Source organism: Athene noctua, chromosome 1 (genome assembly GCF_965140245.1).
Source record: "Athene noctua chromosome 1, bAthNoc1.hap1.1, whole genome shotgun sequence".
Taxonomy (NCBI): domain Eukaryota; kingdom Metazoa; phylum Chordata; class Aves; order Strigiformes; family Strigidae; genus Athene; species Athene noctua.
Window position 1 is genome coordinate 5171002 of NC_134037.1, and position 24318 is coordinate 5195319.

A 24318-nucleotide genomic window follows, 5' to 3' on the forward strand; every position below is an offset into this window, starting at 1 on the left:
TGACTCAACAACGATTTTAAAGGAGAAAGTGAGGCATTATGGTTACAATATCACTGAATCCACGTGTACAAAAATCACCTGGAAGGATTCCCATCTTTCTAAAACCACCAGAACTGTTCAAAGCTGCTGAGAAGATACTGGATTCCTTCTTTTCTGGCTCCAGAGCCCTTGGGTACACTCATTTACTCTTTTCTAGTATTTCCTCATAGTGTAATCTCTTGCCATTTTTAGCCTGGTTTTCCAGGGGGAATTAGGCTCATGTGAATCTCTTTCTCTGTGTCTCTGTTTACTGGCGCCACTTTAGTAATTTTTTAATCCTGTGGCTGTTTCGTGGTTATGTAGTTTCTTATCGATTTTCTAAAAAGTAGTCTGGAGAAAAGAGAAAATAAGGCTGACGTTTGAACATAACCCTCATTAGATATCAGAGAAACCACATGAGATGGAGATACAAATCAGAAAGAAGCCAAATTTTGTTGGTTTGCTCTTTGGGGAACTATTGTTTACCAGCAGAAGGCCAAGATACTCATAAAACAAGCAGGAGGACAAGCACAAAATACAGTAAGATGCACAATAACATTTTAAGAGTTAAAGTTATGATGGTCTGTAACGGCTGAAGGTCCTGATGCAAACCTCTTGCCATCCTCCAAACATACCCTGTGCGCTGCAGCTTGTTGGGAATTTTTTCTCCAGCCTGGTTTATCCCCTGCCTACGCTAAGTAATGGAGCCCTTCGTTGTTGCTTGTTTTCTTCTTCTCCCCAGTTATTTTACCATCTAGTCTTCCCTTTTTGGTGCCTACAACATAACATGTCCCCAAGCTGAATTCAATAGCTGACACTTTCCAGGTGGGATCACCATCAGGAATGCACATTTTCGAGTGCCATGCCAGCTGGAGGCAGCTATACTTACATCTCAGCAAGGCCTGTTGCTGATGCCTATATTTTATTAGGTGAAGTTCTTGACTTCTCAAGGGCATTGTATCCAAGGGTGAGCTGACCCGTGCCTTGCCAAATGATGATGCGGTTGAGGTGCGTTGTCTTGACCTCTGCACCACCTTGCAGATGTTATGGACCTGCTGTAGCCAGAGGGCTTGGACTGGCCCAGCCCAGGGCAGTTGTCCTCACTCTCACGTCACAGTGCAGAATGAACCAGTAGAGTGGGGGGTGAATGTACCAAGCCCTGAAGAATGACATCAAGCACAGTAGAGATTTGCATCAAAAGCCGAGTCTCTAACACCTGTGGATGCCCAGGGATGTCTGTTAGCTGACGGCCTGGGCTGTTGGGCACACGTGAATTCTCACAGCTCAGGAGATGCTTCTCCTGCAGTGAATAGGGTGAAGGCATGTGAACGTCTCTCCCCTTGGCTCTCTGCAGAGGGGCTGGGTGGGAGCTGGCACAGGCCGGTGAGGAGCAATCCTGGCGGAGAGCAGGGCCCATGGCATGGCTTTCCCTGCCCACACCCACTTGAGCCCCGTTGAGAGATGCTCGGGCAGCTGTCTGATCTCTGGGCAGTTGTGCTGTGTGGGACCAGGCTTGTGTTTGTCCGTGATCACAGGCCATTTGTCTTGATTGCAAACACGGCTGTTTGCCTGCCCCAGTCTGTTTGCCCTGGCTATGTCCAGTCTTGAAAACTAGATAATGTCAGAGCAGAAGGGAAGGTTTCTATTTCTGTCTCCTTGTATCTGCGTCCCACCACATCCCTGCTGCCACAGAAGTCCTGCAGCCAACACTGCATGGCAGGGAAAGGGGTTCCTCTTCCCAGTAATCCAAGGGGCTTCCTTGAGAAAGGAAGACCTTGCAACCTATAAAATCTGAATATTTGTAATTTCTTGAAATGTCACTTCTGGGCTAAATTGAGAACCAGGCCAGAAATTAAATGTATGGCTGCCTAATTAACCACGTCTTTTCCCTTCTTTTCCATCATGGCATCAGAATTTTTTGATGATTATTCAGAGGGGCGAGAATGTGTCAACTGTGGGGCCATGTCCACCCCACTCTGGAGGAGAGATGGCACAGGGCACTACCTCTGCAATGCTTGCGGGCTCTACCACAAGATGAACGGCATCAACCGGCCCTTGTTCAAACCTCAGAGGAGGCTGGTAAGTCAAGATCACACAACGTATGTGGGGAAAGGCTGCGTGCGAGGATGAGGCAAAAAGACTTCAGCTAGGTGGAAATGCCAGGGGTGTTTCAATTCCTTGGGTCCCCATCTGCCCAACCTAGGTGGTTTTGGTTCAAATTTCCAAAATAAGACAGATTGTCTTGTGTTTGGTACACTCCGAGTCCTTGTACTTGTCCAGCCCAGTTGTGCAGACACCCAGATCAGGCAGTGGAGGGAGCTGTAGGACACAGGGGCAGTACCGTGGTGTTGGTTAAACAAAAGCTAGTCTTTGATTTATTATCCCTGCAGGCATATTAGGGTAAATGGAAACCCTTTTCAGCTCCACCACGTTACCAGTCCATCTCCTCTTATCCTCAGGGTCCTTATTCCCCAGTCAGTGCTGGGTGACCCCTCTCACTTCATGGTGACTCGCCACCTTTTCTCACCCTGCTCCCAGCTCTGTTGGGTGAGCTGAAGCAGAGCTTGTGGAGCAAGCCAGGGCATCCCAAAAGCTATAGGGTGAGGATGGGGTATGCATGAGGAACCAGGCAGATGGGAATATCGGGGTGTTGATATCCTGCCTGTCCCTGCCTGTTTTGGTGAGGGGTTTTTGGAAGGTCTCTATAGTCTGTGCCCCAGCCAGAAAGGAGCCAGCAAGCCATCCCTGAGGGCCCTGTTTCCTCACTCCTTGTCTTCCACGAGGCTCCATCCCCAACCTGCCCTGCCCTTCGCATCGCCCAGACCTGTCTGTGCTCAAACCCAGCCGTCCCTTGCAAGTGTCAAAAATGACACTAGCAGCTTGAGCATGGCCACCAGCCACGGCCACCCAGCGCCCTCTTGTGAAAACCCCTTCCTAGACATGCATTGAGCAGGGCAGTGTCTGCACCCTGGCACCCAGCCCCTTGCCTTCTTTCATTTGCTGGTCTACATGTTATCCTTGGGCACATCTGTGTAGTCAGGAATGGCCCGTCAGGTACCAGGCTTGGTCCTTTACAGCAGGCAGCAATATATCCTGTTAGCTCTGCACAGCCTTGGGGTAAGGTTTGGAAAAGCCCCTGAGAAAAATAAATGCATGAGCTGTGCATGTCTGTGCGTGCACTTTTGTCACTTGGCTGGGCAGCTGGCAATCTGGAAATCTTGCAAAAATGGCCAAATTCCTGGTTTTTCTTCTAGAAGAGAATTTCCGTGAAGAAAAGGAGGACATTTCTTGGGATGCGGTGTAGGGTGTGATTAAAGTAATGGCAACTGGTCCATGTAAATAAATATATTCAGTACGAGTGATTTGGTTTAATTTGTCACTGTGTAACCCCCTTTTTTTTTGAGGCTGAGATGTGCCAGAGATATACAAGGGGAGATCTTTGCCTTTGCTGCAAGCTCCCTTTTAAGCTCTTGGTCCACTTACAAAGGCTGATGATTGAAATGAACACATGGTGAGGTTACAACTAAAGGAGAGTTTGGTTTCTCTGCACCAAACGGGCTTCCAGCTTTTGAAGTCTAAAGGATTACTTGAATTTCAGTTTTGATTGTCCTGCTGCCGTAGATTAACTGATACTGTTTTACAGTGAGGGAGAAGACGCGGAGAGAAAGCTATGGCAAAGATCAGAGAGGAAATCCTTGGTAGCTGCCGAATTCTCGTCTCCCAGGCTTTCACCCCATTACAGCTGCCAGCTATGCTGTTCAGGTCTACAGAGCTGGGTAGATGTCCAAGACCACCAGATTTCCTCCCTATAGACTCCTCTTCATGCACTGTGAGAACAGACATCTTCGCACAGCTTTGTTCACAGTCCCCAGTCTACCACCAAGCAAAGAGGCAATATGACCCCATCCCATCCAAACTTTATTCTTGGCCTCTTAAGACCTGAGCTTTGAAGGATACTGGGAGGCATGAAGGATCTGGCTTTTTCTTCCTCCACCTCCCACTCTGCTTCCAAGCTCAAAACTTGTATTTTATATATGGTTTCAAGCCCATTGTCTTCCTCCTGTGTCCTTTTGAGTCTGGCTAAACCAGTTCACCCAGAAAGAGAACTTCAAAAGGTCTGTTCCCTGCACTGCTTTGTTAGTGGGGATTCCTGTTAATTATCCGTCTTTATCTTTAGGGAGATGCTGCTGCTGGAAGCACTCTTTTTCTTATCTCCCCCTCAAGTCACACAAGCAACATCATGCAAAGCCAGCAATGAGTATGTAACATTCATGGCATCGATAACATCTTCTTGGGAAATGCCATGATGATTGGAAGGTGAAGGGCTCGGGAGCCTGAAAAGGCAGGACTGGTGATCCAGACACCTTAGTGCAGGCATGTGCACGTGCAGTGGGTCTCTCAGCTGCTACTAGACTCATTGGAGATCACTGTTCAGAGGATGTTTCTGGCACCATCTGAGATGCCCCAGGACAGCTGAGGTGTCTGCTCAGTGCCAGCAGGCAGGAGGCAGTGGAAAGGCAGTGGAGCAGAAGCTGAAAGGCAAGAGAGGAAGAAAAACGCTGTTGTGTTATCCACTGTAGCAAGGCAAGAAGAGAAAAAGACAGAGAAACAAGAGAGGCAAGGGGAGAGGAAAAACCGAGGTGTGCTGGAGTGAGCTTGTTGGGATCTGAGCCGTCACTGGTGGGAGCAGTGGAGGGCTGATGTGTTTTTTCTTCCTCTACATTTTCTCGCAGTCGGCTTCTCGCCGTGTTGGCCTCTCCTGTGCCAACTGCCACACAACGACAACCACGCTCTGGCGCAGAAACGCCGAGGGAGAGCCCGTCTGTAACGCCTGCGGACTCTACATGAAGCTCCATGGGGTAACGCCTTCATTGATCTCTCTGTGGGGAGGGTATTGATAGCATCAAGTTGGGGATTGGCTTTGTTGCACAATTCTGTGTTTTCCTGGAGCTGTTTTTCCTGTGGGCTTTAGTCCCCCTCAACATTACATCATGTTTGTACTGTCAAGGGGTGATGGATGCAGGGCCTTTCTCACATACTAATTTGCTACCTTTTGCATCCAAAAAAAACCCCAAAAAACAAGACCTAGACTCTTCTCACCTAAATTCAGGCACTTCAGTGGAAAACCTGAGTCAGAAGCACAGAGAACAGCTGAGTTCCTCCACACATCCCGGTCACATCCCAGTTAAGACTTGTCATAGGACTGATAGATGATTTTTCTTGCATGGGTGGCCAGATAGTCTCTTCCTGTCAGTGGGGGCTTCATGTATCTACGTCATGTTTGGTATATCTAGAAGAGCCCTATTGGAGTCCAAGACATAGCAGGACTTCAAGATGCCCATTAGTCAATGGCAACGGGGCCACCCCTGTGGCAGCCACAGAGGCCTTCAACACCCTGCCTACTGCTTAGTAGCAAATCCCAGTCCCTCTTCTCATTGCTATTCCCTGGGTTTTTATACACATCCCTGATCTCAAAGATGTCCAGTGCTTCAGTGGATGGAAGAGCATTTATGAGAGACAGGTCAAAGCTGGAAGCCAAGTTGGATGAGGTGAAGCCTTATCTAACCCAAAAAATTCTTCCTAGAAATCCCAGTGTGTTTCTGACCATGAGGGTCAGAGGGATCTGTTCCTAAGGGAGGTCTCCCCACACAGACTTGGTACCTTTCCAGAGAGTGGGCATTAGTCAGAAAGATGTTTTCTGCTCTGAGTTAAACAGGAAAGTAAATCATATGAGCTATTGTTCCCTTCTGGTCTTAAAACATTCTATACCTACGGTGTGAAAACCCTATATATTCCCATGTGGTTCCACATCTTGTAGCTTTGAAATATCTCTCCACACAGCAGTGCTGACCAGTGACTTTGGGTTCCATCATGTTGCTTTGAATTAAACCAGTTGGTTTTCATGGACCCTACGAGGTAGAGCTGGAACCATGTTCTCCTAGATGACCTTACAGAAACTAATATGGCCATACAGAAACTAATGTGCTTTTGTATTTGGTTCTGTAGGTTCCAAGGCCTTTAGCAATGAGAAAAGAGGGCATTCAGACAAGGAAGCGCAAGCCGAAGAACCTTAACAAAACAAAGACACCAGCAGGTGAGTGTTGAAGGAGGGAGTTGATTGTATATGTGTATGTGTGTGCACTTGTGTTCCTGACCATTATGTCCTGTGAGTCAGACACCCAACCACAAAATGGGCTGATTCTTCGTAAATGGGGATGTCTGAATGTCTTTCAGCAGTAACAAAGCCCTTCCCACTATTTTTCTTTTTTAAATTTCTTTTTATCTGCACTAACTTTGGGTGGATGGGTACAGCTCCGTACTGAAAGTTCTTTGGGAAGAGCCTGGTTTACTGTCTGCTTTCTTACAGGTCCATCCAGCAGCGAGAGTCTTACCCCGACCACCAGCTCCACCAGCAGCAGCAGCAGTGCCACAACCACTGAGGAAATGCGCCCCATAAAAACAGAACCTGGGCTCTCATCTCATTACGGGCATGTCAGTCCCATTTCTCAGGTACAGAGGGGACATGCTGGCAGTGGAACAAAGATGGGAACTAGGATGGTAGATACGGTGAAAAGAACATCCTCAAAACCTCTGTGGAAAAAGGCTGCCTCTTTTCAACCCGAGGGTCTAGGAGTTCACAGTAAGATCTGTCCTCTGGGATGGGGCAAAATCCCACATTCTTTTCACCATGCCTACAACACAATATGGTTTTTCAATGACGTGTGGCAGTTCTAAATGGGCAAGAAGTAGCAGCTTTGCTGAAAACATGAAATTTCTTCTAGCTGGGCAGCTATATAGGTCCCATAGCAAGAAAATGCCCGTTCCCTTTTTATGATTTGATTTCATTTGTCTTGAACAATGAAAAACTTGGCATTACCCTACTTGCCCTGCACGGGCTGGCTGTGTGTTGAGTGATATGAGAAATGCACTGTGAGGAGAATAAACTCACACAGCCCAAATCTAACCGAGTCCCTGCAAAGGTAAAGCAAACCACCATGATGGCAGAGAGCTGTGGGGTAAAGCAGTGTGCTCTGTACCATACTCACCGCTGGTCTTGGGACCAACACTGCATCCACACAAGGTGCGTATCCTGCTGAGCAACACCCAGATCTGGAAGCTGATCTGTGTGCGGGTTTAATAACTGTGCCTTGGTTGATGATCCCCATCACACAGCACAACTAAGAGACAGTGGTATATGATAACTGCTCTCCTTTTGGGTTCATACAGGGAACTCTAGTTTTCTCCCTGGAGAAAAAATACATGGTTGAGTGTTGTGCTGGACTCATCCTGCAGTGCTTTGCAGCACCGTTAATGTGTTCTGCAATCCATAGGAGTCCATTTGAAAGCTAGGAGAGCTCAAAGCCAATGAAATCTCAAGCCTTGGAAGGTAAAATGATAGTTTCTGACATTTAGAAGAGAACAAGATGCCCTGTACGCAGTAGTAGGAAAGAACAGGGTCTAAACCAAGCAGGAAAGAGCCTGTCCAAAGTATCTGCATAAGCTGCAATCTGCAGCTCTAGAGCAAATCTCCAGATGTGTCATTACAATAGCACCAGTCCCCCATATAGGGATCCATATGGTCCTCTATGGTTTGAAGCTTTGTTCACAGAATTTTCCTGTTTCCATAGGCATTCTCAGTCTCTGCCATGTCCGGACACGGATCCTCTATTCACCCTGCGATTTCAGCTCTGAAGCTTTCCCCGCAGGCTTACCAGTCTCCACAAACCAGCTCCAAACAGGACTCCTGGAACAGCCTGGTGTTAGCTGAAAACCACGGGGACATCATAACCGCATAACCTGGTCTTCCACCCATGAACTTCAGGCTGATCTGCTTGAGAGACGAAGAAGATGCCATGTAATCATCAAGCCAATGTTGTTTCCCACCTCCCCTGCTCTCCTGCCTTCTCTCCCCTTGTGAGATGTTCCAGCAAAGAGGTAAAGAGGATTTATCTGAGGTGTGGGAGAGTTCTTATGAAACAGAGAAGACTCAAATCTCAAAGTAACTCATGGATTTGAAGCTTTTTTTCCCCACTTTAAATGAGCCTTTCTATTTGGTTGTCACCACCTTCTATGAAATAGCCAGAAACACGAAGATGGAGACAATTCTTGAGTTTTGTTTATTTAAAAAATATCTGGCATTTAAGACTCAGGCAATGGTGGAGCAGAGACACTTTTTTTCTTCTGTCACCATCCATTCTTTTCCTGACCAGAAGAAAATGCCACCATCTTCTCATTACCCAAATTCGGTGATCTTCCACCAAATGGAGCCAGTTCCAGAAACAGTTTGTTGAACAGACTTCACCAGACGTGCTGTGGTGGCTTTAGTGGATTTGATATGGTCTAGGGCAGAGAAAAAAAAGAGACCCTCCCACACACATTCTCAGCTCACACATCTAGAGCATTGTCTTCATTTTGCTAGATGGTCTGAAAAGCTAATGAATGTCTGTATTTAATAGTAACTCCTTTCCTATTTATCATCACAAAATCATGGGACTGTGTTTCCAAAAGGTTGTTGGCTGAGCCTGGAGGAGGTTTGTCCAAAGTCAAAAGGGGATTTTGGAAGGAAGAACCTTCTGGAAGCAGGTAGAGGAGACCCACGTTGGTCACCAAATCCTGGAGTAAATTGCTGGGCTCTTCCCTTATGGATATCTACAAGCCAGGCTTAGAGATTATTCAAGAGAACAGCAAGTGAAAGATGCTCTTCTAACACTGCTGTCCCATTGCTTTTGAGACAGTTAATTTAATTATTTTGCATACTTTTATGTTGGTTTTGATGTCATTGATGAAATCTGATTGTTGTTTATTTTTGGCTGTACTGTGAGTGCCCACTTCCCCCCTAACAGCTGGCTCATGACCATTTCACACATCTAACCCTTTAGGATTTCACCTTTTGCAACAAGCAAAGGCTTCAGCCTCTAATGGAGGTAGGCAGGGGCCATTTTCTTTACCAAGCACGTGCATAGACTTGCTTGCCTGCAAGAGAAGCATAATTCCATTCATGCATGAGTATTACAAAAAACTCGGGTTTTTTCTTGCCCATAAGGCTCTCAGCAACCAGAGAATTCTAGCAAATGGAGCTGGAAGAGATGCTGAGAGCTCACTGACTCATTCCCTTCTCCCAAAGGGATCAATTCTACCTATCCTAGCCCTGACTGCTCTTTCTCTAGCATGTGCTTAGCAGACTCCAGCATCACAGATGCCACAGCTCCCCTGTGCAGTCTAAGTGCTTCAGCAGATGACATTTTCATCAACATTTCTGAGGAGCGACAGCTTTCCCTGTTTGAGGCAGAGAATTTCTGGGAGACCTCATCCTACAAGACTGTCCGCTTTTGTTTCTGTCCACTCCCAAACCGTTACTCCTCTTGCCTTCCCAGAGCTTCTCTTTTCCTCCCTGCATCCAGAACTCGAGTACAGAACTACCAAGTGAAAAGTCCCGAAGAGGGATTCTGCATCCCTCCCAAATGTGCCATCCTCTGTCTCCCACTGTTTAACACTCTCACAGAGTGTTTCCACCCAAACACCGAGATAAATGGCTTGGCGAAGAGAAAAGCCACATACATGTTTGAAGCAAAAGAATGACATTGCGTTGTCTTTGTTTGAACTCACCATTTTCCTCCTGATGGTAGAAAAGAAAAGCTTCTTTAAGGAGAAGGATTCAACTGGACTGGTTGTGATAAAGACTGGGACTGGAGTCACAGTAGAGACCTGCACCCTTCCACATTCCCCGTGCTCTATGTAACTCAGATTTTCAGGGTTTTGGAGGGGTGACAGAGCCTTTGCACTCCTCAGAGGAAAACACCATGGCAGTGATGCCATGGGAATGGCTGGGTGGTGTTTGCACCTGAGTTTCCACTCTGCCTTGCTAAGCCAATGTAGGGTCTAGCTTCATTAGTGTTAATTACAGACACAAAAAAAAAGACATTTGTGAAACATGAATGAAAATAAATAAAATTCTGTGATTCTGCTCAGGCCTGGTAGGCGGCAGAGAAGAGGCCAGAAATAGCACCTGAAAGTATGAATTTGGGGTGAAAACATAAAGACGTTTCTTCCCGAGCATGCAGGTCTTCAGCCAGCCTCCTCCTTGAACTATATTCCTTTGTAAATGGCAGTTGAGCTCTCTTGGGATCTCGCTGTGAACTCCTGTCTGTAACAGGCACCACAAAGATGCCACTTGGCTAATGCCTACATCTGAGATACCAGGAACTACCCCGGACAACCTGAGAGGGAGGGAGGCTGGTAGCCTCCTGGAGAGGAACTAAAGTCCAGACCAAGGACATGTCCCATTTCTCTTTCCATATGGATCCTCCCCGAGGCTCTGTCCACCTTGCCGTATTACTGTGCTCCTCCTACTGCCCTCAAAGCTAAACTCCCTGGCTGAATTTTTCTCCTGCCCTTAAAACACACTCTGAGATGCCATAAAGGACTCTGCTTGCAATGCATGAGGAGAAAACCCATGCAGGACATAAGCCTGTCTTATGGTCTCTCAGGTTATCTAAATGACCATGGTAGAGATTTGTTAACTGGTTCTCAGCCTTCCACAAAGCATTAAAAATAATTCTTGAAACACAGTGAAGATTATTTTCAAGGATTCTGATAACAGAAAAAGATGTCTGCATTAAGAAGATGAGGCTCTGGCAGCTGTGAGGACAGCTTGGCTCTCTTTAATGGTAGAAATCAGCTCTTTTGTCCCCCCGTTTGTACCACAAGCAGTAGAAATTCAGATACGCCTGGTTCTGTTCTTCTTTTCAGTCACCCAAATCTGTTGTAGAGCTATTGACCACCCTCATGGTGGAAATGTTTTTCCAAATAAACTTTAGATTAAAATGAGAGGCAAAATCATTGGTAAATTAATTGCTCAGACTTGGGAAATCCCAAGCAAGGAATCACTGCAGGAGAGCGAACGTTGTCTCCAAGACCAGGAGTCACACAGAGCCCCTTGTAGGTAGGAACTGGGATGGCCAACGCACGATGGCAAACACCAGAAGTGACAGATGAAGGGCTACTCACAGGACGAGATGATTAAAGTGCCACCAGTTTCAGGACACTCAGCTTATTCTAGCAGGAGGGCAACTTACAAAATTCTGGGTTCTATCTGCGCTCTGCTCTCCCTCCCATGATGGCGGAAGGCATTTAGAGCCTGTTTGGCTAATGAAATTAGATACAATTATTAGGCAAGATAATTATTGCTATTACTGTTGCTATAATTTATTTCATTGCAGTGTGGCTGGAGAACCTAGTGAGCACCGTACCAGGCCAGGTCCTACACAAATGCAGGACCAAAAACTATCCCTGCCCTGAGGAGTAAGAGGGAAGGGCCCAGTTCTGCAAAACACTTAAGCACATACACCAATGCGTTTGTGGGATTTGTTCCCTTAGAGGCCATAACTAAATCACACATGCAAATTCTGATGTTGAAGGGTTTGCAGCACAAGATTTGGTTGGGCCAAGCCAGATCTTTGCATGGTTCAGTGGTCACCGGAGTGAAATGAGCGGACGAGAACCAGGACGGGGAGCCAGAGGGGTAGAAAGGTCATTTAACCATTTCTAAAGATCTTTCCTCTTTGTGGAAGCGCAGTATCTTGAATCACTTCGGTTCTTTTGTAAATGGATCAGAAGAGATCCATATTTCGTTAGCAATCTTATGGGCTGACTGGAGAGGTCAATCAGGAGGAGCTCAGGAATATTGTAAGGGAGCTTTAAAACCAATCAACAACTCTTTAATGTAACATTGAAGGGGTGGTGTTTTCTTTTGCTTTATTTCTCTCCACGTATAAAGTTTGAAGCTTCCCAGGATATCTGGGAAGGTCCCATGGAAACAGACACTTATTTGTAAGTGGGAGAGGGAAACCAACCAACTGAACAAGCTGTAATTATTTAAAGATGTAAAAAAATATATATTATGAAGTAGTATGGCTACCAATCCACTTAACTTCTACACCTTTAGAACTAATGGAAATAAAACAATGATAATAAAACCAGAAGTCTGCTGCTTGATTCTGACTACGCTCGTCAGCTTCTTGGAGAAGTCTGGGGGTAAATGGTCACATATGAAGTGCACCTGAAGAAGCAATGGTGTGATGGGTCCTTGTTATGGAGGTATATCAAAGCACATAGGAGTACAGGTGGCCATCAGAGCACACCCATCACTAGATCAGGGAGTGTGGGGACAAAAGATGTTCATCATGAGCCTGGGACAGTGGTGAGAAGGTGGTAATAGCCTCTCTTGTAGCAATTTAGGACGGAGGGTCATGAATAGCTAGTGTTGCTGCATAGGCTGCCTTGCATTAAGGTCTCTTGGGCTGGTGGGTATAGGATATATCTATATATATCTAGATCTAGATGTACCTATATCCTTGCACCCAATTTCAGTATGGCAGACCCAGAGCAGGGATTCTCCTGCCAGGCATGGCTTCTCTTTCCCATCATACCAGCTAGGCGCATCGGTGTGTCTGGCCCACGCACAATTTAGTGGACAGCTGAATGTTGCACGCGTTGGGGCGCTCATTATTATCTCTGCCAGGATATTTGACACACGAAGAGGCATTTAGTGGTTTGGAATATATCAGGGAGTGATCATCAACGTTTCACAGGGAGACACGTTTGCTGGTTCCCCACAGAACTTCAGGGCAGGGTGTAGTGCCACTGGGGATCCACCCTGTGGCCTTGTGGGTTGGGTGGAGAATGTAATTACACTCATCATCCCATACCGAGCTAGCATTTATTATGCCTGGTGACTAATTGTAACCAATACAGGTGTAGCTGGCATCTGCTTTGTCACCCTGAAATCTGCAGCTATAATTGTTATACTGAGCTCACATTAATTCAAAAGCTAGCGATATGCTGACATCCTGTACAAAAATTGGCAAGGGATCTTCAGCTGATCTAGGGGTGGGTGAACAAACTGTTACTGAGGTTAGGATTATCATCTGTGTGAATCCCACCATCATCCTTGCCACTACATCGCCATCCAAGTCCGAGCCGTCTGCACCGACTGCTGTTGCCACCAGTAAGAATGACAGAGTTGTCCACCTCCCCACTGTCCTGTAAGAGAGCACAAAGAGGGGCCTCAGTCCCTCAGGACTGGGCTTTCGGGTTAGAAGTCTGGGATTATCCACTGGCCTCTAATACCATGTGTTCTTTGATTTTCATCCAGGGCTTCCCAGGTGTAGAAGCCTCTGGATTTTGTCAAGAGTCATGGGTACAATGCCAGCGGAGGGCAGCTTCACCATTACAGGCTGGCCCATGTACATCTGTAGGGGGAACTGGTCTCTAATTTTATTGTCATCACCTATTTGCAGTTTAAGGTTGTCACACTTTAATGGTCCTGCAGGAAAAAATGGGGCAGGCACTGAGTGCCAGCACATCGAATACTAATATATTTCCTTTAAAAGGGCTCAAACCCACTTCCACGGACATAATCCTTTTCCCCAAGCAGCCAAAACTGGGTTCAGGCTAACGGACACCTCTCTGCTGCACCATTACCCCTATTAGATTGATGGTTTTTCTTGATGGTTTGATTCGGAACTCATGTGCTGGCTCTTTGTTTAAAATGCTGGTTTAGCCTCCTGTGTCAATCCAAACCTCTAAACTTACCCACTTCGGACCCATAGGAATATGTTCCTTAGTGGCAGACCATTGACAAGAATTTTCCAACTGGGTTGGGCAGTCCAAGTTCCAAACTCCAGCTTCTAGTTTTTTAATTCATTTAATTCCCCTCACAAAGACATGAAAGGATTAGGGTTTCACTTCCCATCTTGTGGGGTGCGCACGCTGGCACTTCCTTTCTGGTCCAGGTTTTCCCCACCAGAAGTTTCACTAGCCTTCTATGTGCTCGATGGCCTGCCCGTGTAACAGAGCTTGGGGTACCCCCGACACCTATGCCTTTCACCACAGTTTGCCTTTCACCACAGGTGCTTCTGCTCCGGACCACCAGCGTGATCCGACCTGCTATGAAAGGGTTCAGGATCTGGGCGGGGCTGCCCGAGGCAAGGCTCATGACTAGCTTGCCAGACCCTCCCGCTCCTGTCTGTGCCACTGCCTAGATCCGTCCATCCCATTTCATGCCCATGGGTGACTAAACTGGTGTTTTGGCCCAAGTTAGCACATGTGTGAGAGGATTTTGAGGGTTTTGTTGCTTACGTTCTATGGCTCTTTGGATCCTGTCTTTAAGGGACTGGATGTTTATTTTTAAGGCATCCTTAAAATAAGAGGCCTAAGGTGGGCGGCATCCACCCGCGTAGCCATTGGTATCCCCTACTGCCCTCTCTCATACATTGCCTGTACACAAGCAGCCTGTTGTATCCCCTCCACCCGCTTCAACAACCCCCTGATCCGAACGGTAACAGGCTCTCCTTGTTCTTTGGGGTCCATGCCCCCAGCCCAAAATGACACTAGTCACTCAAAACCACACCGGGTCCCCAAAACCCTTGAGCCTCATCATCACTCAACAATATCTGATCACCTTCACTAAGCGAAACACGCCACAAGTATTCAGTTTCTGTCTCACCTGGTTTATGTAAGAATTTAGTTTGTAGGTCACTAAGTTTGGCTCCCATCCATGGAGTGGTACGGATGATAGTTTGAGGGTTTCTACCCTGTGAACCCTCTTGCTTCTCTTTTAATAAGAAGTCTCACATCCTTCTGTTCTAACTCTTCCATCTTGTTAACATTGTTCTCCTCAGAATCTCCACAGATGTCCCTATCCCATTCCCCGGGATCTGTACCCACAACCATTTCTGAATTTGGACAACATGGGGGGGCTTTTCCACTTGGCTTAACATGAGCTCAACCCTCTGTTCCAAGAAACACGTCTGATCTCTCTCTTGTCGTAACTTCACTTCCAAACAATCTGTTTTCAACTGCTTCTCAGAACTATCCCTTTCCAACTGCTGGCAATACTTACATGCTGGCCCTGCGCTTGTATCAAGCAGACACCCAGGATGGTGCAAATAGTTCCTTTCCCTCTGCCATCTCGCTTATCTCCATGACATTTCTCCACCCCCATCACAACCGCTTCAGGCTCACACCACTTCTCCTTTGCCCACTCCATTCCCAAGGGAGAAGGGTGGCAATCCTGTCTCCGCAGTAATCCCTCCATCGGCACACTCTGCTCGCCCTGCCAATTAAAATGTCACGGAGGTACATCAAAGTGGCTTCATGTAGATAATAAACTTGAACAAACCTGAATCTGTCACCAAATCCACACAGCTGAAACCCACAAGAAAACAACGCTCTGATAACATTTAACAGACTATAGGTTCGGTGGACTGGTTAGGGAAGTTATTACTACATGACACAGAAGAATGACAACACAGAAGAACGATGGCTCCAAAGTGAGCGCACATTCACTCACCGAAGGAGAAACCTCTTGCTCAAGGGTACCCAGAAGATGTAATCGCTCCCCCAAAGGGGTGAGCGCTCGCTCAGGGATATCCAGCTGAAGTTTCACTCACCAAGGGAGCGGGGTGAGGGCACTCAGTCCCAGGAAGTTTCCTTGGGTGGCATCCCAGCTCCCAGGGGAGGGCTTCTGACCACAGACCCGCTCCACGAGAACTACTCCAAGGGGCTCTCCACTGGGGGCCCCGTTTTATAGATCTGAAGTGCGGTCACATATGGCCAGCGTTCTAGAAACTTCTCTCAACTGAGGTGTTTTGTTGGCTGAGGGCCTCGTCTGTGGACCAGGGGTCCCACCTCCCTTTTCCCACCACAGGGTGGGGGATGAGCGCTGGTCCGTGCCCAGCCAGGGTGCGGACATGACAGCGACCACAGCGTGCTGCCAGAGGTGAGAAAGAGCTGGCGGCCACCATGTTACAGCCCTATCCCCTGCGACGGGGGGTGCTCCTGACACAGTCCTGTCCTAGGGAGCTCATCATGATAGAATTACAGAGTGGTTTAAACCAGAAGGGACTAGACTGGGTTCCTCAGGGCCCTCACTCAAGTGTTTAATATCCCCAAGGATGGAAATCCTACAGTCTCTCTGGGTTCCTGTTCCAGTGTTTGACCACCCTCACGGTGGAGTATTTCCAGATTCTAATGAGAGGCAAAATCATTGGTAAATTAATTGCTCAGGCTTGTGGACTCCCAAGCAGTCTTACTGCAGGAAACTGAATGTTGTCTCCAAGCCCAGGAGTGACTTCTTGTAGGTAGGAACTGGGATGGCCAACAGAGGATGACAAACACCAGAAGTGACAGACTAGCAAGGGAGCGATTCAAGGCCAGGTTGGATGAGGCTTTGAGCAATCTGGTCTAGGGGAAGATGTCCCTGCCATGGCAGTGGGGTTGGAACTACATGATCTTTCAGGTGTCTTCCAACCCAAACCATTCCATGATTCCATGACTTTAACACAATAGCAGAAAAGCCCTCAGTATGTTTTCCACGCAGCAGGTAATCCCTCTAGCACAGCAGAGAGGGAAAAAGCTCCTCAGGGCACTTTAATACCATCAGGATTTACATCTTTGGTCTGCTCACTAACATGTTTTTTTTGTAGTAGGCCGTTGTTCAGCCTAAATTCTCGCAGCTGAGACCCCACCCTTAAGCCAAAATCACTTTGCCAGCAAGCGCTGTGTTTCTGCAGAGGGTGGAGATAGCTGAGCACAGCCCTCCCACAAACACCCAACCTTCCTCCCAGGGAGCCCGGCTTCTTTCTCAGTCCAACCAGTCCCCAGACGCTGTTATAACTGGTGGGGTGAGTGTGATCAGACTTGAAACCCCGTCCGTTCCTCCCCCACCAGCCAATTGAGAAGCTCCCCTGCCATTTGGGCAGGAGGGTCCTCCTCCCCAATAGAAGTGGGTGGGTGGAAGAGTCTTGTGGGTAGGTGGTCATGTTGAGGGTGGGTAGGTGATGATGCTGTGGGAGGTGGCTGTGGGGGGTGTTAGAAGAGGAACTAGGGGCAGAGGAAGCATGGAGGAGCAGAAGGGGGCAATAAAGTAGGGGAGAAAGGCTGCGTGGTCTGCTCCCCTGATACATGCATAGGGTGGGCCTAGGAAGGGCAGTGGCTTGAGAGCGGGATGCAGGAATGTGAGGCTTGAGGAGTGCAGCGGGTGCCCCCACTGCCATGGGGGGAATGGGGTGGAGACTCTGGCCTCAGTTGTTCTGGAGAGCTGCGAAGCGATGCTTCACTGAGTGTGAGAAGATGGGGAGCTCTGCACCTCCACCAATTGCCTGTGGAGGATCAGGGCTGTGCCTTGAAATCCCTGTAGGAGCCTTGTGCAGGGGTGTGAAGCCAGGGTGGGGCTTCCTCCACAGCAGGGTGTGCGACTGCAATCTCTGGGTGCGGGTGAGCCGGCAGTGTGGGTGTGCACGTAAAGCTGGGTTGAGGTGGATGAACCTGGCAGCCTCGTCCTTGTTATGTCTCTGGGCAGGTGTTTGGCTTTTGTCTGAGCACAGGGGCTGGGAATGAGCCCATACACAGGGAGGATGTCTCCTGGAGGCCTCCATCCCTGCCCCAGACCTGTAGTGGTACCAGTTCAGGTGGTTTGCTGGGACGGGCTCTGGGGTGCAGTGGTTATGCTCTTGAGGAGATGGGTGTTGTGGCCTGAAGAGAGCTGGGGCTTGTGATGCTCCTCTTCATCCTTGAAGGGGGAAACACTTTGGAAGAGGCTGAAGTAGGTTTGGAGTGAAAAGGTGAAGTAGGGAAGTCCATGGAGAGGAGGAGGAGGCCTGAGACAGCAGATGCTGCTCATTCTGATGCCCTGGGGAAAAAGGGCAGGCTCTGCTCCTGAAGAGGAGCATTGTTCTCCTCCCAGAGTGGCTACAGCTGGGGGAGCATGTGCATTAAAACCTTATAAAGTGCTCAGCACTTGTAGTCTCTCACAAGGAGCCCATTGTGAACTGAATCCGCGGTGACCAGAGCTGTGTAGCTCTGCAGGTGGTGAGTTTCTTTGGGGTCTGGGCTGTGTGAGCTATCCTGGGCCTCGTCCCACGCTGCCTGACATGAAGCCAGTGCCTGGACAGTCAGGAGGAAGACACCCAGGGCCTGGGACATGGGCAGAGCCCCTGCATGACCTGTGGCCAAATGCTGCTCCTGGGATCCAGATCGTGGCTGGTGCCTTTAGCAGCAGGAGCATATCCTTAGCTGACTCTTAATCTGCTACTGGCTTTTGACTGAAGTCTGAACACAATATGCAGCTGTTTTGGGTGGAACAGGAGCAGGCCTGTGAATAATTATCCCATGCTCTAGGAGACAGAGGGATAAAGCTCAGTCTTTTACTCCTAGTAAAGCTAGTTTATGTGGCCAGTTAATACTTTTAAATTCATGTCTTGAATCCAGGTAACGTTCCCTGACATGTTTTCCTCTTGAGCTCTTCCAAAAAGGCTTTGGTTTGTGCTGGGGCACATAAAGGTTTTTACAGACATGCTGCCTTGCCTGCTTCTGTTGAGAGTATGCCCACACCTTGCTGCTGCTCACAGCCCTGTGGAGGTGGCTGCTGGCTTAAATGTCTCTTCTGGGCTAAAAGCTTCAGTGGACAAAGATTTTCAACACTCAAGTTGCAACAGGGAAAGTTTAGACTGTATATTAGGAAGCATTTCTTTCCAGAAGAGGCTGTTTGGGCGTTGGAATGGGCTGCCCAGGGCAGGGGGGAGTCCCCGGGATCCCTGGAGGGGTTGAAGAGTCGGGCTGAGCCAGCGCTGAGGGATCTGGGGGAGTTGGGAACGGTCAGGGTGAGGTTCATGGTGGGACTGGAGGAGCTTCAAGGGCTTTTCTAACCTCGATGATTCTGTGATTCCCCTTCCTGCAGCAGGAGCGTGTGGCTCTGAAGGCTTTGATTTCCGTTGCTGCGGGCTGATGCAGGCGTAAGCTGCTCTATCTGAGCTAGCCCAGACAGCGAGAAGCTGAGATGCTAGCATGAGGTGGGAATGCCTCTTCTGGTGAGGCCTCGTGCACAAGATTGCTGTCGATTTTCACATCAAGCTATCTCGGAGCTGTGCCAGGTAGGGAGTCTTGTACCAAGTGCTGTGGAGCTTGAAGCTGAACTTCTGGTCAGTGCTAGTCTCTGGGATTCATCTGCAGGGGGAATTGGCACTGTGGGATGAAAGCCAAACTGTGCTTTTCTTGTCCTGGAACCTGCTTTCTTGAACAGCTAGTCCTGGCAGAAGTCCTCAGAAGAACTGCAAGTGAGATGTGGCTGGGGTTTCATGCCAGAAATAACTCAGGTACTGGTGTGATTTCCTAGAGGGAGCTGTAGGGTGCTGTAGGATGGTCTTACTTTATCTCTCCCTCATCCAGAGTCTTCTGATGCCAGATGCTGCTAGTAGAGAGTATGAATGGTCTCTAACCAGCTCCGTTCCACTGTAGTCAGTGATGCAAGCAGCTGGTAAAGCAAGGGAACGTGCGAACTCCAGTGCTGATACAGGAGCAGCGCTTGTCACGGCAGCTGTATCAGGAAAAGGACGGCTCACTGACTTGTGCTGGTACATCAATGTCTATGTAAGGTTACACTCCCCCTTTGTACCGGGCATCAAGGCTGTAACAGAGGGAACAGTTGGAGTTAAGTGAGCTCTTGTTCCTGGTGAGGAGAGAAATGCTAAACAGTCTAATTTAAGGTCTTCTATGACTCCTGTGGTAGGAAAGAACTTCCGGAGATCCCCAGGCCAAATTCCTGCTTGTGGGGCAAAAGCTACCACTAGAGCAGGTTGCTCAGGGCCTTATTTGATTGAATTATGAATATCCCCAAGGATGGAAATTCCCCTACCTCTCTGAGACTGAAAGGAACTTCTTTTTATTCATGGACTTTGCAGCAGGGACTTGAGGAGGAAAACAGGGGTGAGGAGATTGTGGTGAGCTCAGCTTCTGACTTGTTTTGTGTATTTGAGTTGCAACTTTCCTTCAAGTCTAGGGAACCAAGTGTGAGAAGGACCTGCTGTTTCCTTGACACCTGCTGGAGATGCCGGAGGGCCCATCCTTAAGGAAGTTCCAGCTGCTGACCTCCCCTTTTGTGGGACAAGTGGTAGCCAAGGTGGGGGGAAGCAGCCGGAAGATCAATGTGAATGTCCTCAATGCCCTGAGGCTCCAGGACTCCCAGGTGAGCTGTACTAAAGATGAACTTATTGGTCTGAGACAAGTCTGAGGCAAACCACCATTGTCCTGCATCGGGGTCACGGGAGGTGCATAACCTGAGAACAACACCAAGCTTGTGTTTGAGGTGGACCATTGGCTTTGTCTGTAGCCACAAAATAGGTGCACGTGGCCAAAGAGATGTGAATGCCCATTTTGGAGTACCGCTGTGTGCTGCAAAGTTTGGGGTCAAGGTTACTGTGGGGAGAGGCTGTTGCAGGGATGTGGATAGACACAGAAATGCCCAGAATTATTTGCAGTTTTGAGTCAGTGATGCTAATGCACTGGTTCTGTGCCTCTCGAGGGATGAGGAGTTGGTATTAGTGAGGGCTGTTTGTAGAAGATGAGTTGATTTTTTTTTTTTTTTTTTTTTTTTTTTTTTTTTTTCAGTGTATGGATGTCAGAAGCAGCAGCCTTGTTTCCCTCAGCTGTGAACTTGCACAGTTGCTTCCCTTATACCAGAGGGCAGGGTTTCACCTGGCTAGGTTAAAATAAATGTCTATGCTGCGGGCACTTGAGAGAGTTACACTGGGTCAGTCCTACTAGGGGCTTCACTTGCCTGACCTCCTTCAGATGATGATTTGGACTGGACTGGCCAAATGCTAGTGCAGCCTCATCTCTGATCACATGAAAGTCTCAGCTGGGGGTATAGACGTGAGCTGCTCAATTGTCACTTGTGGCTAGCCTGTGGCTTCAGAGTCACCTCAGCCATGTGAGGCCAGCACAAAATGGGGAGGTGAATGAGAAGCACGATGACAGACTTTGAAACCCCGAGTGCCTGTCCTGGTGTGTCTCCTTGGCCTGACAGGAGCCTCTGGGAGGGCTTCACACTGAAGTGGCATCTGAACACCTTGTGCTTCATATAGACAAAGAAGGGATGCTGAGAGGATGACTGCAGCTCTGATGGGAATGCCTCAGGTGGTAATGAATCCCATGTTCAGGGTGGGGTGATGTGCTTTCTATCTAAAAGAGGCTGTAGAAAACAATCACTTGTATGGAAACAGCCAGAGGTTATGCAGATCCTCAGTACATCCCACCTCTTTTCTCAGGTTCATGGGAAGAACTTGTACCTGGCTTTTGTGGCAGCTGAAGGTCCTTTAGGAGCAACTGCAGAGGAGACGGTGCTGCAAAGAGAGACTGATAGTGGGGCAAGTTCTGCCCAGGGAGGGCACAAACAGGTTTGTGCTCCACAGACACATCCCCAGGATGAGGAGCTGCAACTCCAGCACTCAGGATCTGAAGGCACAGATGCAGCAGATTGTCCAAGCAACTGGTTGTGCTTCCACTTCGGCTTGTTCGGCAGCGTTCGGGCAAATGAGTTCTCAAGAGCAAACAAAGCCAATAAGAGGGGCGACTGGAAGGACCCTATACCCAGGTATTTAGGGGAGTCCTCACAGACTCTGCCTTCTCCCTGCCTCTCATTCTGGAGAGGCTTTTCTGACTCCAGTTAAACTGTGTGGGGATTCTCTTAGCCCTGTCTTTTCTCTGATGATTCTTAAGATAAGTAGGCATGAGAGATGGTGTGAGTCGGTATGGAGTGTGTTCAACCAGGGAATCCACAGTGCACTTGTGGGATATGTGTTGCCTGCCAGCCTGGGGATCACAGTACCAGCTCAGTTAAGATTTTATTTATTTTTTTTTTTTTTTTTAATTCAGAGAGAGAACTTTTAGGATGCCAGACTGAATCATGTCCTGAAAATGCCTGTTTCTCCCAATTACATATTTAAAAAAAGTCTTGGATAAATAGCATACATCTAGGGCAGCTGGAATCACAGGCTGGAGTGATGCTGCTAAAGGCAGCAAAACATTGAAAACACAGGCTGCAGTCTGTGACCTAAGTCCCACTGGAAGTGTATTGAACAAGGGACAGATACTGGAAGAGACTGTGGACTCTGCTCTTCTGAGCTTTGTAGCCTTAGTGGTTAATAATGCACAAGGTGGGTGTGGCCCCTGAGTACAGGGTGCACTTGTTGGTGACACACTCCTTGCCCCCCCATCCTGAAGTCTTTTGAAGGATGTCCCTTTTTGAAGAAGGAAGGAATAAATCCTTCTGAAGGATTTTGGTGTCCCTGCTTAAGGCAGGGGGGTTGGAACTAGATGATCTTTAAGGTCCCTTCCAACCCATTCCATGATTACATTATTTTTATTCGAGTAGTTTTAGCCAGTCAGATTTGCATGCTCCTTTCCACATCGGTTTCTCTGGTTTGTGGACCCTGCTGCTGGAGCCCTTGGTCATCTGACTTGCCTGCTGGGGAGAGCTAAGATGCTGATACATGTCCTGGCCTGTTGTTGCTCGGCTAGGGACCAGAGGGCAGCAGAATGAACAATTGTCCACAAGTTGTGTGACTTCACAACCAAGTTTCTTGGCTGAAATCACTGAAGAGACTACCTGGCATTGAGATGGTGGCCTGGTGCGTTGCAGTGCCTGCTGTGACCCTGTGTGCACAAGCAAGTATAGTGATAAGCTGCAGGGAAGGAGTAGCTGGAAGAGGGTCCAGCCTTTGATTCCCACTTGAACTGTGGCAGCCCTCCTGCCTGGGGAGGCCTGGGAGACTGGTACTTGGAGATGTCTCCCTGTCATGAGAATGAGTAGACATGTGTGAGGGCTGATGCCTCAGTGTGTGCTTCTCCCTAAGCTTATGGCATGTACAGGCTCTTTTCTCACTTTCCAGTAGCTTTTCGCTGATGTCTATTTCTGTACAAGTTCCTTCAGGCAGAGCAGAATACAACAAATGGTTCAGGGATGTTTCTGCTGAGAGATTTCAACTTCTTTGTTTCTCCCAGACTGGTTCTGCACTTTGAGAGCGGAGGCTTCCTTGCTTTCTACAACTGCCGAATGCGCTGGTGCTCGTCTCCAAGGGCTGACCCTGCTTCTGACATCCTGTCTGTGGAGTTCCACCGTGGCCGGGCGCTGGATGCCCTCCACTCACCTGACCCCATCTGCTACACCCTCTTAGACCAAAGATATTTCTCAGGGCTGGGTGAGTTCCAGGGTATAGTGGTGGAGCAAGAAAGGGGGGAAGGTGGGTGGGATCTACAGATCCAGAGCTGCATGTCTGAGCCTTTTACTCCTTAGCCTTATGGCTTCTGGTTGATCCAGCTGAGGGTGTGTGCCATCTTGCTAAGGACAAGCCTTGCACGGTTGTAGCCACAGGCTTCAGATATTTGAGTGCACTGCGTGAGCCCAGTGGTGCAGCGCACGGTGAACTCTCTTGGTGTGGGTGACTATGGATTGGCTTGTACTTGTGGAAGAAAGGAAGGTGTGCTTCAAGGGTAGTGGTAAGAGAACGTCTCGCAGTCCAGTCCCAGCAGTAAGCCTACTCATTGCCACCTCTGATATGGAGAATGGCATTGCTAGAAGTGATCCTTGAGGCAGAACTCACAGACTGGAGCCATAAGCCTGCATCATCTTGCTAAGAAATATCCTTGTTGTCTCCTTGTTTCTGACCCTTTCTAGGGAACATCATTAAGAATGAGATCTTGTACCTGGCCAAGATCCATCCGTTAACACCAGGCTCTCTCTTGGAGCTCCCAGATCTGGAGCGTCTGCTTGACTGTGCCGTTCAGTTCAGCTCTGACTGGCTGCACAGCAAGTTGCATGACAAAAGGCTGCACCCTCAGATCTACCAGAAGAAGCAGTGTCCCCTCGGGCATGCAGTGATGAAGGCAACCCTTGGACCCTCAGGTGGCTTTAAGAGACTTACGTGGTGGTGTCCTCAGTGCCAGCCTGCGGTGCTGTCAGCGGATGGGGATCCTTCCCTCGTCACCGAGTGACTCGGCTTTGCGTTCCCCCTTTCCTGGAGGGTGTCTAGGTCTTAGTTGTCCTGAGGTGATGGTTATTGTTTTTTTGAGGCTGAGTTTGCTCCTTAGGGATGGTGAGTTGGCAGAGTTAAGTGCTCAGCGTTGCTTATAGGAGTCACTGCACTACTGTGTGCCTCCGGATACAAAAAGGAAAGTGCTTGTACATATCTTTCACTCTTTGTCACAGTGACACAACAGTGTAAATAGCTTGACCAGTTCTGAGGTCTCTTAGTCCCCCTGTTCAGGCTACAGTGAATGGAAAGTGTAGGGTGTCGAGCAGATGATTGGATTGTTGGGGTCTGAAGTGCCCCTGACCCTTGAGCCTGGTGTGGGTGCAATGGTTTATGGTGGAGTTAGCAGAAAAGAGTGTATCCCTCTGCCTAAACAGCCTGATTAATTCAGTGTTAGATACTCCTGCCTCTGCTTGTAACTGAGTACCTGTGT

General features: G+C 48.4%; 2 protein-coding genes across 5 annotated transcripts in view; both read left to right on the forward strand.

Annotated features, from left to right (window-relative positions):
• Positions 1–12150, forward strand: part of GATA4 (GATA binding protein 4) — a 30277-nt gene extending 18127 nt beyond the window's left edge. For 2 of the 3 annotated variants that reach the window (XM_074895475.1, XM_074895474.1), the window contains 5 exons: positions 1931–2097; positions 4752–4877; positions 6025–6112; positions 6386–6528; positions 7647–12150. In XM_074895475.1, coding sequence (XP_074751576.1) covers positions 1931–2097; positions 4752–4877; positions 6025–6112; positions 6386–6528; positions 7647–7814 — 692 coding nt within the window. In that variant the 3' untranslated portion in view covers positions 7815–12150. Of the gene's footprint in view, positions 1–463; positions 477–1930; positions 2098–4751; positions 4878–6024; positions 6113–6385; positions 6529–7646 lie in introns of all 3 variants that reach the window. The other variant, XM_074895477.1, reaches the window with a different exon arrangement.
• Positions 12151–18870: 6720 nt separating this feature from the next.
• On the forward strand, positions 18871–23847 carry NEIL2 (nei like DNA glycosylase 2). Of its 2 annotated transcripts, none has more exons than XM_074921374.1 (5): positions 18871–18950; positions 19856–20041; positions 21123–21448; positions 22858–23054; positions 23531–23847. In XM_074921374.1, the coding sequence occupies exons 2-5, from the start codon at positions 19904–19906 to the stop codon at positions 23845–23847; spliced, it is 978 nt and encodes a 325-aa protein (XP_074777475.1). In that variant the 5' UTR covers positions 18871–18950; positions 19856–19903. The 2 variants fall into 2 exon arrangements, with proteins under 2 accessions (XP_074777475.1, XP_074777484.1); XM_074921383.1 differs by lacking the exon at positions 18871–18950 and adding an exon at positions 19116–19133 and having other exon boundaries at positions 19865–20041.
• Positions 23848–24318: the final 471 nt, after the last annotated feature.